Here is a 15,200-nt window from a genome sequence, read left to right on the forward strand (position 1 = left end):
TATACTGTCAGTCACTCGCTGTTTTCATCATGATTTCTGAGCAGCACATGAAGCAGTCCCTCCAGCGTAAGCGGAGCTTGAGTGCACTGTAGACACTAGTCTGGATAAACGGATAATCAGCACGCTACTGGTAAACTGTGGTGCTAGTGCTTTAGAGACTTGAGCTCCAGATCCCGGGCCTGAATGAACTCAGCATGCACTTTACGGACTGAATGGAAATGTGGAAAGATGCTCATCACCAGCAGAAACAGACTGCAGCAACTGATTATCATTTCAGTTTATTTATATATATATATATATATATATTGCAATAAAGATGTACAAAGCATTGATACCCTTAACCGTTAAAATGTTAGAAAAAAACATACATGTGACAAATAACAGCAGAGTATATCAAAACATTACTGTTCCAGCACAGCCAGTCGATCAGATCCACCCTCACTGGTCAACAGAGCCATCTTTAAAAGGCTTATAAGAGATAGAAATGTGACCAAACGCTGAAAGATGAGAATCTGCAGACTAAACCCAAACAACTAAAAAAAGAAAAATAATTCACATAAAACTACTGTAACCGAAGAAAGAAAACCCTGAAATAAATATATCTCATCATATTAATTTGCCGTTATTATTCCACTCCTTTGATTAATTTGGTTAGGTTAAAGATATCTACAAGTTAGTGAGGAAGTAGTGTGAACTAGAGCTGGAACTCGCTGTGTGAACTCGTTTGGACACGCAGCAATAAGCGAACCAGAGAACATGAAACAGACTTAGGCAACACAATCTGCAGGAGATGCCCAGAGCAAAAAACAGAAACACCAGAGGAACCTCTGAGAGGCGCTTTACAGCTGCAGCTAGATCAGTGAGAAACACACACACGTTATATGCTTGTGACACACTCTCCCTTTTCTATATCTAAATATAATATACAAGTGAATTGGTGATGGAGTCGTGGTCGGGTGAAGGAGTGCTGTAGCCATACAAATACAGAACAGGGAAGATTGTACCGTCAGCGTCACTAACCTCACCCACATGCGGCGCACACAGTTACGCACTTTAAATACTAGTTTATATTGAGAACTATACATATGAATAATATATTCACTCTAACTCTGTCACATGGAGTATTTCTCAGGCTGTGAATGGAACGCACACAGAACCTGCGACAGCACAACACACTGAGCCTGTGAGCAAAACTAGTGTTGGAAACCAGAGTCAAAGCGTGACGAAAGCCGTCGTATTCAGCCGGACTGCGATGGACTCGCAAACGCTGACCCATGAGGCTAACTGACCAACACTCCGCTTTATAGCTATAGATTCAAACTAAAGCATGATGGGCCAAACATCCCAGCATTCAATCACAAGAGACAACCGGACAAATATTCAGGAACAGAACAGAGCGAATCCGCATCGGTTTTCTCGACGGTTCTGAAGAAAAACCAACGCTAACGATGAACCCGGCACTCGATCCTGAGTTTAGATGCACGATTTCAACGAGTCGCACGCAGTCCATCTGCATAGAGGAACAAATCCATTCAGCGCCGAATACATTCTTACAGCTTCAAACCACACATGAACACATCTCGGGACCTCCGGTGAAGGCCTCGAGCCACAGAAACACCTCGATGTACGATTCCAGACTGCTTTATAAAACAGACAGAGGCTTTCTGGTCTGGAGAACATTCTGCTTCAGTCGATCAACTAGCCAGTATGGCCTGAGGACAGTAAACACAATCATCCCCTCATCTGTTAAGGCAAAGGTCTGGTCTGTAGCAGGATCTGTGATTTAAGGGCTTCGCTCTTATTTGGTTGATTGTTAGTTTGAAAGGATCTGACGGCTCTTTCTCCTTCAGACAGACGGCACTCATCAGTGCATCTCCATCACACCAAAAACCATTCAACTGCACGCTAGGGAAAACTAATATAGTTCTGTTAAAGTTCTTTACATCAGACTACTGAAGATGATTGTAATCACCCTGTAGTTCAGGTCGATCATTGTAACGAGAACATGGAGGGGCGCTGTGCTAAAACTCCACAACTCTTTCAATGCTTAAAGGAAGACGTAAAACTCTGAAGAAGAAAAAAGAAAAACAAAAAATTCTGGCTACAAAAAAGCGAAAAAGTGTTTTCAAATGCGGCACGGTGGAAACCTCAGTCCACTCGTGCTAAAACGTGATAAAATCAAGGAAGATTTACATTTAAAACCCAATAAAAACAAGCAGCCTACATCTATTCCTTTATAAATCACCAGTCGGGGAAAAGTTTAATTGAATCTGATTGCACAGGAAGGCACATCCACGAGGCTATAAAAAGTGTTGCAAAGAATCGTGTTTTTCTTCAAAGTGAGAAAATAAGAAATGAGGTGATTATTGCTTCATCAAGAGCAAATTAAAAAGAGAGGGGGAAAAAATCCACAACTCAAAGTTGCGACAGTCATAGTAATGATAACAATGATAACAACAATCAGTGTAACAAGGTGTGCTCGGAAACCTGTGAGCTGAGGACAATATAAATCGTCAAACGCTGATCTTTCCTGTTGAGTGCTGTGGCGTGGAAGGAGTCCGTTTGTTTCAGCTCTGTCGAGAAACGTCTATCAGCATCATCAGTCTGAGGTGCTGTGCTCGTCTGAGAGCACTCTACGAGTAGAAGGTGAGGACGCTCTGATGGTTCCCGCGCACTAAGAGGATGGGTGGCAGGTCTTTGGATATTGTGTCCAGCCAGGCCATGTAAAGAACGCTGGAGACGGCTCCTTTCCTGGCCAGCGGCATGCTCCTGTTACACCACACACACAGACACACACAATATCAGAGCTGGCTGGAAACACCTCTCTCAGACATCACTTCACTCTCAGGACACACTGAACACTGCTCCATAAGTGCTGATATAACAGTCTCTCTCTGACAGTCACAGCACTACACCAGTAGGTGGCAGCAAGTGACCGTCTTTACGAGTCACTGAAACGCTGGTGTTTGTAACTTACATGACGATGAGGTTGGCTGTGCTCGAGTGCTCCTTCAACAGCTCGTTCAGTCGGATCTGACGGTTACTCTGAGGAAACAAACAAATCAATTAGCAGGAAGACTGAAGTTGCTGTATCTGTTAGCAGCTGAGAAAACAAACTCTGCAGACAAGCATTTGGAAACAGTGCATCTACATACCATCATTTCACTCCACTGAGTCATGAGCATTCTAGCTAGTCTTTGTCTTAACCTTCACGTTCGAAAAATGTCATTACGGCTAATAGGGTAGGACATGCGTTACTTCCTGTGGTTCTGTTCTCATCTATAAAACTTTGCATTCATCACTCGTGGGGTACCACAGGGCTCAATTCTGGGTCCTTTTTGTCCTCTCTTGACAAACAACCAACTTATTGCTCTTTTCTAAACCATTACTCAAATGAAAAAGTGTGGTCTTTAAATCCTATATAAATGGGAGCCAGTTAAAGATTTTGCCGTTGATTTTAAAGGGTTTACATTATTGACCATTTAGTTCAAAATCATACAAATATAATGTCTTCAAATAATTTATTCTGTTAAAGTGATCATGACTTCTGTTTTGGCAAAATTGCCAACGAGGAGTGTATTTCTAACACCACAAAGTACCTCATAGTGTTGCTTTACATTGCACTGCATGTTTTGATTAAAAAAACAACATCAACACTAATATTTAAAGGTGCTGCGAGAACAATACCAAATAATTCCCTACTAAACTGCACATCATTGTGGGATGAGATTTATTACTTCCTCAAATGATCATCTGAGATGTTCACATATTTTGCCCAGCAATGATGTTTCCTGCTGGATCATTTCGTTACATAAAGATTGAAAATACAAGGTTTTGTACATTTCTTCCATTGTGTTAAATAAGATTTTATTCATAATTTATACAGTAGGTTTATTTGGTAATAGATAATGAAGAGTCCCCTTGTCGGTTTCTGGTTGTGAAGCAAAGGCTCACACTCATTCATTTAGTGAAGCTTAAAGATGGGGTATGAATTTTTTCAAAAACGCTTTAGAAAACTGATTCGGGCCGACTAGCAAAACAAACTTGTAGCCAATCAGCAGTAAGGGGCGTGTCTACTCATGATGTGGAGGAGAGAGCACTCAGTGCACAGGACGGACATTAGCCGAGCCCAGCGACAGAAAGATAGAGATGGCGGATAAAAAACAAAAGAGGAAACCGTCTGCGGAACAAAAGAAGGCTTATGATAAGGCAAGAAGTAGGACCCGTGTAAATATCGGATCAGCTTTCCAGCGCTGGAGAGAACTCAAGGAGCGGAAGGCCTGCGATCGGACCCCGAGGTTGCTGTGTTTCTTCTCCATAGGTGAGTAACATTGGTTTTGCTTTGTTTCACAGAACTAATATATGCTGGCTTTTGCTTGAATATGCCCGTGTGTCATGTTCGCTTGTTTGTTCATCTGCAGTCGCTGGAGAGAACTCAAGGAGCGAAAGGCCTGCGATCGGACCCCGAGGTTGCTGTGTTTCTTCTCCATAGGTGAGTAACATTGGTTTTGCTTTGTTTCACAGAACTAATATATGCTGGCTTTTGCTTGAATATGCCCGTGTGTCATGTTCGCTTGTTTGTTCATCTGCAGTCGTATTGTCGTTCCCTTCAGCTATGATAAAGACGCATTCATTTCCACAGCCTATAAGCCTGGAGCGTCTAAACCTCCTCCACTGTCTGTTTCAAGCGTTAGCTCCCGAAGTGTGTCCGAAAAGTAAGATTTACCCCCAGTTTCACAGACAAGGCTTAAGCCTAGTCCCAGCCTAAAATGTAAGTCTGAGCCATGTTAACTGAAAGAAACTTGCACTGACTGATCTTAAAATATATCAGTGCCTTTGTTTTGGCTCGAGATGCACACCAGTGATCCTAAGGCACGTTTATGAAAAATTACTTAAATGTCATAATTGAACTATGGCCTAATCCTGGTTTAGTCTAAGTCCTTTCTGTGAAACCAGGCCAATATGTTTACAGCAGATAATAATAATACAGCAGATTCCGAAATAATCGTTGCCTACGTTACGTATCTATGTGTGGGGCGGAGCTATCAAAATGGGGGCGAGATTTGAATTATCAACATTGGCTGCCAGAAATCACTTAACCCACCTTTAAAAGAGACTCGCTTATGGTAAAGACAAACGGTTTTGCAAAATGAAAATTCAGTCGTGTTTCTGCACTGGCTCCAAACACCACAAAAACACTCTTGTATGATCAATTTAGTTTTAGAAGTTTAGCTCGTTTAGTTTTAGAGAACAGATTAGAGGCAATAGTCTGGAAACACAAATATTCCTCTATACTTGCGTTTTCTTTTTCCAAGCTTATTCAGACCAGGAAATTACTCTCATCAAATCCCATACTTCTCCTCAAATCTCATGCATTCGTGTGAGCTCCTGTACTCATGGGCTGTGCTATGTGCGTCTCTGCTTTGATCGATCATCTTTAATGTGCTTCATGAATAAATGTGACAGGAGGTGTGTGTTGAGACCTTGGCTCTGTAGAGCTCCAGCTCATTGTCTGTGATTCTCCAGGGTTCTTCGCTCTTCAGCTTCTCAGCAGCTTCCTGCTCCATGTCATCTTCTCTCAGCTTATATGGCTCGATCATCTGAGCAAACTCGGTCAAACTGAATGACAAACACAAGAGGTCAGTGCTGAGAAACCTGAAGTGGAACTTTCCCTCAGAAACAGGGTGGGAATCCTGAGCCATTTCAAAATGATTCCATGATCTTTATCGATTACTGATGCCAAACACAAGATCAACAGTTATGAAATCAGGTGTTAAACTGTGATCTGTGACAGACAGGTAATACGGCTCTTCTGAACTCTGTGCAAGCTGATACTTGCTCAGGGCTTTTTCTGTGTAACTGCCAGGCATTTTGTCTGTGCACATCATCCAGCCATGGTTAAAACTAAACTCTTTGAGTACATTCAGATTTTTCTAAGAATCATTATGCATTGCTGAATGGATTTTTCCATGCTTTTAGATAACGGATGAACAAAAAGACCCCAAATGCAAAACTAGCCCTCAAATCTCTTACACATTCCACAAACAGTTAACCGTGAAGCAGTGTTGAGGAGGGAGTTCATGTAATGAGATTAGTGTGGTGTAGTTCATACCCCTCTGACTTGGGCTTTGTGTTGATGTCGCCCAGGACCGTGATGTCAGAGAAATCGATCCTGAACTTGCTGAGCAACGTGGCCATGCTAAGGACAGAACAAAGTCTCATTACATATTTATCAGGCAATAATAAATAATGCATGGAATATTTGCCACTGCCTCCTTGCATTGAACAGTTAGTTTGCTCCTGAAAGGTTTTGTGCAGACGACTGGAGGATCCAGAAGCTCCATCATGACCGCAGCACGGATTCGACAGAGCCATGAAACTGAGCATACACATGTGCAGCTGAACATGTCAGTGAAAGACCGCTCACGCTTTCTATGAAGACCTCGCTGCTGGAACACGTCTAATTATAGCTAACAAAGGCTCTGGCAGCAGCTGCAGAGGACAATGGGAAACATTTATCTCTCACACACACCACACACACACACACACACACACACACACTACTTCTCCTCAAATCTCATGCATTCGTGTGAGCTCCTGTACTCATGGGCTGTGCTATGTGCGTCTCTGCTTTGATCGATCATCTTTAATGTGCTTCATGAATAAATGTGACAGGAGGTGTGTGTTGAGACCTTGGCTCTGTAGAGCTCCAGCTCATTGTCTGTGATTCTCCAGGGTTCTTCGCTCTTCAGCTTCTCAGCAGCTTCCTGCTCCATGTCATCTTCTCTCAGCTTATATGGCTCGATCATCTGAGCAAACTCGGTCAAACTGAATGACAAACACAAGAGGTCAGTGCTGAGAAACCTGAAGTGGAACTTTCCCTCAGAAACAGGGTGGGAATCCTGAGCCATTTCAAAATGATTCCATGATCTTTATCGATTACTGATGCCAAACACAAGATCAACAGTTATGAAATCAGGTGTTAAACTGTGATCTGTGACAGACAGGTAATACGGCTCTTCTGAACTCTGTGCAAGCTGATACTTGCTCAGGGCTTTTTCTGTGTAACTGCCAGGCATTTTGTCTGTGCACATCATCCAGCCATGGTTAAAACTAAACTCTTTGAGTACATTCAGATTTTTCTAAGAATCATTATGCATTGCTGAATGGATTTTTCCATGCTTTTAGATAACGGATGAACAAAAAGACCCCAAATGCAAAACTAGCCCTCAAATATCTTACACATTCCACACAAATCCCCAAACAATTAACAGTGAAGAATGTTGAGGAAAGAGCTTATGTAAGAGATGAATGATGTTCATACCCCTCTGACTTGGGCTTTGTGTTGATGTCGCCCAGGACCGTGATGTCAGAGAAATCGATCCTGAACTTGCTGAGCAACGTGGCCATGCTAAGGACAGAACAAAGTCTCATTACATATTTATCAGGCAATAATAAATAATGCATGGAATATTTGCCACTGCCTCCTTGCATTGAACAGTTAGTTTGCTCCTGAAAGGTTTTGTGCAGACGACTGGAGGATCCAGAAGCTCCATCATGACCGCAGCACGGATTCGACAGAGCCATGAAACTGAGCATACACATGTGCAGCTGAACATGTCAGTGAAAGACCGCTCACGCTTTCTATGAAGACCTCGCTGCTGGAACACGTCTAATTATAGCTAACAAAGGCTCTGGCAGCAGCTGCAGAGGACAATGGGAAACATTTATCTCTCACACACACCACACACACACACACACACACACACACACTCAGAGCGAGCGTGAGAGAGCGAGAGACCTGGCATACTAATGGCATCCACAGTCCGGCTCATCTGAACTATCTGTGAGATGGGAGGCCAGGGGCATTTTTTCCTTTAGCTACGATTCTGATATAATTGTGAAACAAAGTCATTCCAGCATGATTTCATAGGATTACAGCTGTAGTACGTACGCTCTGCGGTCATGGTCGATCCGGTTGATCTTGCCCCCGATGAAGACGCGGATCTTACAGTCCTTCCATTTCTTCTTGTTGGCGATCAGATAGGGGATCAGTAGAGTCAGACCTGACGCAGACGAGTTACAAACAAGAATCAACCTGTCCTAGCAGCAGAGGATGCATTACTGTTGCAGTAGCATAAATCACACATACTGTACCAAACATGAAATAACATTTTAAGATTGCAATATAAACATTATAACTAGAGGTAAGTTCCTGAAGGAAACGCTATTGTACTGCTGCTCTCACGTCACAGCTGTCAGTGTTTGTGCATGAATTAAATGCTGCGGAGCCACTTCACTGCTGTCATGACAAGCACGCGTCTGTGTGAGAATGAACACATGACACTGGCTTTACAGCTTTAAAGCGGCTATAAAGTTAAATAGGAGGAAGACGAGCTCATAGAGATTTGCCTTGTAAAACAGGAAGCTCTGGCCTTCCCCTCTGAGCAAGCTGCACAACAGCTCACATCGCCTTCAAGACACGGACGCTCGCGTCTAGAACAGCCTCTAACCTCCACACCAATCTACATCCCGTCCAGAAGCACATCATTCAACCGGACGCATCTAATACGTTAGCCAGTGTGATGAACAGCGTTTAAGACAGAACTACTGCAGCAGGAGGACTCGACAGCAGGCGTTTGTCAGTGGCCCAGGGCCAGTGATTGTACACCGCTGAAGTGAGAGGAGAGCTCAGTTCAGCACTCGTATGCTGTCTGACGGGTTTATGTGCTCTCAGAGAGAGAGAGCTGTCTGTCTCACACGGAGGAGGACTGAAAACAAGAGTCCTTTTCACAGCTCATCACAACCCAGTGGCCAAATACACAGTCCATTTTACTAAGTATTCATGTAAACACAGCCAGATATGTCTGAAATGACTAGACGGTTGACAGATATCAGCTGCGTGTCAGTATATTGAATCTGAGCATTAGGTCTTAAAGTGACAGCAGCCTAATAAACCTGCTACTGTATTGTAAGAGAAAACTGAAATTTCATTGGCACACAATTGTTTTTTTTTTTAGCAAGGCATAAGGACTGTGACATACACTATATAGCATTGGGACCCCCCCTTCTAATGAACAGGTTTGACTACTTTAGTAATTTCCAAGAGTACAAACCTGAATGTTTTAGCATATAGTGATATTCTAGGGCAGAGGTACCCAACCCTGCTCCTGGCGATCGACTGTCCTGCAAAGTTTATCTCCAACTCTAATCAAAGACACCTGCCTTTAATGTTTAAGTGATCCTGAAGACCCTAATTAGTTGCTTCAGGTGTGTTTGATTAGGGTTGGAGCTGAACTTTGCAGGACAGTCGATCGCCAGGAGCAGGGTTGGGCACCCCTGTTCTAGGGAATTGTGTGCTTCTAATTTCACAGCAACAGTTTGGACAGGACCCTTTTCTATTCTAACATGACAATGCCTCTGTGTATAAGGTAAGGTCCAAAAAGAAATGATTGATTGAGTCAGTGTGGAAGAACTTGACCGGTCTGCTGTGACTTTAAATGCAGACCTTGAGCCAAAAACTCATCACCAAACACTGACTTGAACATATGGCTACAGTCATTTTAGGCACGTCCAAAACTGTTGAAACAGAGATGGAAATACAATTTTGTAAATATATTAATTATGTTTCCATCTTTGTTGACAGTTTTGGAAGTGCCTTTTTCTTGTCTAAAGAAGGGGGTGTCCCAATAGTGTACATGTGTCATTGTCATGACATGAAATCACTCAGATCTTTTTTTTTTGTTGTCATACCTCACATCTTGTAAGCTAGGTGTAGTTTTCTCTGACCTTACTGGATGTTGTGAATAGCACTGCTTTAGTACGACTGTTCCCAGTGTCTTGGAAGACACAATTGCATGGGTTCAGGCCAAACTTTCTACCCCACTGGCAGCTCTGGGGGTATTCCAGAAAAAGGCTAAACCCATTACCCTGGAATTACATTTATGGAAGCATAAGTTGAGGTCATTTCTGAAGTAACTTCTAGGGTAAGTGTTAGTTATTTCAGTAAAACGTGGCTCAGATGTGACAGCAGAGATTAGGCACAACCTAACGTGTGAGTATTTTCACCATGTTGCATACTATCCCCCGTTACATTAGCTTTTCCATCATATTTTGGAAAATAGAACTAATTGTTTCCAATATAATGAAACCAAATTGTGGCCAAATTCCAGGTTTGACGATGCATTGTAATTGTATGTTCTCGAAGCTTCTTCCACTGACCTCCGTCATCAAAGAGCCACCAGACGTCGATGGTGCCCTTCCCCTGCTTCTGCTGGAACTGCTGACTGGCGTCCAACAGCCGCTGATCCGCCACATTCAGAGGAAGCGTCGGGCTCCTCTTCTCTGAGACACAAACACACACTCAGACCGCAGATCCAGAGAGCAAGCACAACCGATTCATTCATTAGCAGACGGATCAAACAGACAGAAGAAAGAAGCACGGTCTTCAGTGGAAAGAGAAGACACCAAGTATTAGATCGCAGACAGGAAGTGACATCGTCGGAGCTGAAACACACACTAGCACACGTAAAGGTGAAGGTCAGAGGTCAACCCGGCAGAAACACTCCTAAACCGTCACCAAGAGAAAGTGCATGCAGGTCAGAGACAGAACGAGAGTGAGAGAAATGTCCTGCCTTTCTTCAACAGCGGCCGAGTGTGGGCTTTGCCATCCTCATCCTCATCTGGATCATGTTAGAAAAAACACAAGAGGTTAAAGTCTGCTAGTGCTGCAATGGGAAACATGTGCGTCAGTCAAACACAAAGAGAGGCTTGTTCTGCTGCAGTTCATTACATGAGCAGACAGGTCACCTCAGGAGCTCCATCATCATCATCATCATCATCATCATCATCATCATCATCATCTGACACACACTGATGACATCACACCCTCATCAGCACACCGCTCAAACGAGGGGACCGCTGTAAGCAGCTCTCCTGGGTCTGTGACTTCACTGTTTTTGTTGAATTGGCCATTACAACACCCATAAAACTAACTATTGCTGGAACTACTTGCGATGGAAGGAATCTGCTGAACACTGAATATGATGGACTGGCCCTCAAAGTCCAGACCTCAACAACATCGTGCAAATTTGGGGCGAGTTGGAAATGAAACTGCACAGATCTATTGTACTTTGGCTTGAGCTGCAGAAGGCATGGGATAGCATTAGTGTTGAAGTTCTCAGGATATATATTGACACTCTGCCAGAGAGATGTGCTGCTGTAACTGCTGTAAAAGGTGGACTTAGCAAATATTAAAGTTAAAAACCGTACGACTCTCTTCATCTGATGTTTGTTGTGCTCAGAGCAACCATCTGCATGTTTCATGAACATTATGAAATCAAATCATGTTTTGGAGGCAAAACAAGGTCAATGTTTTCAGATCTGTCAGGTGTTCTAATAATTTTGGCCACCACTCTATATGACTGAAATCCACTCATACTTACTAATAAATAAATAGATAAAGTCACATGAAATATGATTTTTACAAATCTGCACAAGCTACATTCATATTCACATCAGACATTGTTTGTAAACATGCAGAATGTGTTTGTCAGTAAAGGTAGTGCAGTGAAGTGAGAGTGAGAATGCTGAGAGCGGCGAGAGATGCTACAGAAACACCTCCTGCTGTGACTGTGCTGCTGGATACTGCTGTTTTCAGCACAACGTCACTGCAGCAGATATATTCAGTGTCATGAGAGAGCACACACGGGATCTGAGCACACACCAGTCAAACTATTAGATCAGATCCCAATCAGAGATTTGGGTTGAAGGTGTGCACGCTCAGGACATCACAGCCCATCACAATACGCTTCAGAGATAATAGACGTTTCCCACAGCTTTCACATTTCCTATCATGCAGTGAAACTGGAGAAGAGTTGTTTGGGAATCTGAACTCTTCAGGTGTGGTCTGGATCGGACGGCGTTTGTGAACGCACATTCACAAAAACAGGTACACATGGACATCAGGGCTGGGTAAACATAAAATACTGATTTCGAGATAAATCGATTCTAGTTTTTACAAAAAAATATTGACTCTTAAATCCCAAGAATAGATTAGTCTAGCCTTTTTTTCAGTTTATGAACAGAACATCAAAGCGCACATCCCATCCAATAAATAGCAATAAGCTTTGTGCTTTGTTACTTTTGAAATGAAACCAAGTCTCAGATTTCAAATTCTGTCCATTGTATCACAATATTCAAACAATAAATGGCGTTTCAGTACTGTTTAATGCGAGTGACAGATCGCTGTAGCTCCTCCGTTTAAGAGAAGGGCAATGAACTTATCTCCTCTCCTTTAATAAGTTTCAGCACAATGTAAGTGCACAGTTAGTTTCAAAAGATGTCTGTATAACAGCTTGTAAGCAATACAGTATGTCAGGTATCGTCACATTTACCTCAGGAAAAAATGCTGACCAAAAACAGAAACAGAAAAACTTACTCTAGAGAGGAGCATTTAGCTAAATAGCTACATGCACCATATAACATATTCATTATCATTTTTACTGTACTTCAATATTTGTTTGAATAGCTTTTATGACAGCAACCATTTAAATGTTTGCATTTCAAAATTTAATTGGAAAAGAAATATTATAATAATGTAGTACCAACTGACTCGCATGTTTATTTGACAAAATAATCAAAATTGAATCGAAATCGAATTGAATCGCAAGCTTGTGAATCAGAATCAAATCTTGACATCTGTGTCAAAACCCAGCCCTAATGGACATCTGGTGATTGATTTCCCACAATCCTGCTAACAGACGAGATCAAGAGAGCCAGCTCTGCTCAGTTTCTCAAGCTTTCTCGTGTGCCTGACCCCTGCTGATCGTTGCTTGCGGCTACATTTGTTTTTATGGTTGTTTTCTCAGGCTTCAGAGAGCCCTCCAGTGTCAGAGGGAGCTGAGAGACCTCTATTAATCAGACACATCAACACTCGCGGTGTTCCCAGCCTGGACCCTTCGGAGAGCACGCTCCGTTGTGTTGTGCTGGGCAGAGATTTCAGAAAACACAGAGTGTGCATGAGATGGCTTGGGATGAGACCTGGCCCCAGAAGAGCACAAACGACGACTTCCCCTCGGAGCAGGAACATTTCACAAAACATCTGGGAAATAAATTCATCTGCCTTTCCTAGAACAAGTGAGTGTTTCAAGGACACACGTGACTCTGTGAACTCAGAGCCCTGACCTTTCTGGACGGCGGGGCTGTTCTGGACACTGGTGGCCTTGGAGGAGGGTTTGGACGAGTCTCCATCCGAGTCCTTGCTCATGTCCACTGAGACCACCACATCCCTCATCGCTGAAGAATCATCTGCAGGAACAAACGGGGAAGTTCAGCACCACTTGGAGGTCAAGGCAAACTCAAATTTAGCACAAACGGCAAAGTCTGCTTAATGACCAACAGAAAACGAGCTCATTACATGGACAATTTCCTCCAGCCACCACACATGTCCATCTCAATGTTTTACAGGCTTTAAAGGGTTAAAATGCTTTGTTCCCATGAGAGGGTAAAGCAGAGTCAGTATTCTACTGTAGTTTGTTAGCTAGTGAACGGTGATGCCTTCATGTTAAATCAACAGCACTGAGAAGCATTCATCAGATTACACGTATTGTTTAAAGGAGACTGGTTGATGTAGTGGTTCTGTGTACAGTACTGTACCTTGGCCTTGAATGTGAGAGATATCGAGTCCCTCTCGCAGTCTGAGAATGACCACACCGTACTGAAAATCAAACGCGTCGCTACATACACACACACAAATAAACAAGCGTTAATGTCTCACAGGATGAAGACCCACACCATTTACTTCAAAGCTGCTTTCCCGTTTGCTCATAAACATCTACCAGACGCTCTTCAGCTGTACATACACGTCATGCCAAAAACTGCATCAAAATCAATGCCAGAACACATTATATGCATGTTAAAATAACACTTTTAGGGTTAGAATAGCTTGTCATGGAGTGGTCCGCACTAGATCATATACACACAGATCTCTGACTTTAACTCTAGTTTTCTGACAGTTAACACTGATTTCTGATTAACGTTTACTCATCTGGAATCTCATGTTGCATGGCTGATGACCAGATGTCAAACAAACCACTTCATCACTGTATAAAAGCTGCTGCCTCACTAATTCAATAAAGGTTTGTATTAATAGCGGACTGATTTCAAACAGAAGATGAAACCCACTGCATCAGGTTTATGTAGGTCTCAACGTCCTTTATATCTCCAATGCGCCAGTCGTTCTTGAAGCCGAGCACCAGTGTGTTGGGCCTCAATCTGCCCAAACCAGCAGCCTGTGAAACACACTGGAATTACTTCCATAGGCAAAAACAACTCTTATGACAAACCCTAACCTCAAACCTCATAGAAAGTGCTTTGCATTTTTAAAAATAAAACATTTGGTATGTTTATGTTCTGAATTACAGCGACAAGTTAGCATGTCCAATAATGCAGAGAAAGCAGGTTTTTCAATTTTGGCCCCATATTGTAGGTCATATCAGCACACACACACAGAAGCAAATATTTCCAAATGGGTTATAACACAGAATTCAGCTGTGAGCAGGAAGCCAAGAAATCAAAGGACAGAAAAGCCCAATTTTAGGCTGATTGGTGCAAAGGAGCCTTTGGCCAATGGAAACGCTCAAATAAAACATTAAACCCTGTGAAGATTGATCTGCAGATTAGGTGAGACAGTTTTTGTGTGGAAATAAAAACATGTTCAAATCAACCAGTGAGCAAGATCCCATAAACACTTACTGAACAGATCTGAGGGCTATAAACACACACCTGCAGCAGGTACTGGGTTCCTTGGCGAAGGTCTTCAGCCACCACAGGAGTGTAAAACGCCTTGGAGCTGTTGTTGAGGAGCCACCTTTGGTAGCGCAGCATATCACTGTTCAGCTCTTTAAAGTTGGGCCGCCGGGAACTCTGGGAAGGAACACACGTGTGTGCAGACATCAGCTCACATTAAAGAGCATGGTCCACACAGGGTTAGGGTTAGGGTTCATTCTACACACTGTGATCACCGTCCACACAGAGCTACTTTATTCCAACAACATGTTCCCATGAGGAAACCATTTGAACAGGGACTGCACAACACACACACACACACTCTCACTCACACTCATTCTCACACACACTCATTCTCACACACACACACACACACACACACACACACACACACACACACACACACACACACA

General features: G+C 42.9%; 1 protein-coding gene across 2 annotated transcripts in view; it reads right to left on the reverse strand.

Moving 5' to 3' along the window:
- Positions 1–295: 295 nt before the first annotated feature.
- LOC107680742 (solute carrier family 12 member 2-like) overlaps positions 296–15,200 on the reverse strand; it is a 71,294-nt gene continuing 56,389 nt past the window's right edge. The window contains exons 17-27 of one of the 2 annotated variants that reach the window (XM_016476789.1): positions 14,785–14,925; positions 14,185–14,291; positions 13,657–13,736; positions 13,186–13,308; positions 10,635–10,682; positions 10,222–10,344; positions 7,955–8,066; positions 7,325–7,411; positions 6,693–6,828; positions 2,978–3,045; positions 296–2,769 (exon numbers count right to left, since the gene is read on the reverse strand). In XM_016476789.1, the coding sequence (XP_016332275.1) occupies positions 2,634–2,769; positions 2,978–3,045; positions 6,693–6,828; positions 7,325–7,411; positions 7,955–8,066; positions 10,222–10,344; positions 10,635–10,682; positions 13,186–13,308; positions 13,657–13,736; positions 14,185–14,291; positions 14,785–14,925 (1,161 nt within the window). In that variant the 3' untranslated portion in view covers positions 296–2,633. The remainder of the gene's footprint in view (positions 2,770–2,977; positions 3,046–6,692; positions 6,829–7,324; positions 7,412–7,954; positions 8,067–10,221; positions 10,345–10,634; positions 10,683–13,185; positions 13,309–13,656; positions 13,737–14,184; positions 14,292–14,784; positions 14,926–15,200) is intronic. The other variant, XM_016476790.1, reaches the window with a different exon arrangement.

The sequence above is a fragment of the Sinocyclocheilus anshuiensis genome, unplaced genomic scaffold (genome assembly GCF_001515605.1).
Source record: "Sinocyclocheilus anshuiensis isolate Anshui unplaced genomic scaffold, SAMN03320099.WGS_v1.1 scaffold1474, whole genome shotgun sequence".
Lineage (NCBI taxonomy): Eukaryota > Metazoa > Chordata > Actinopteri > Cypriniformes > Cyprinidae > Sinocyclocheilus > Sinocyclocheilus anshuiensis.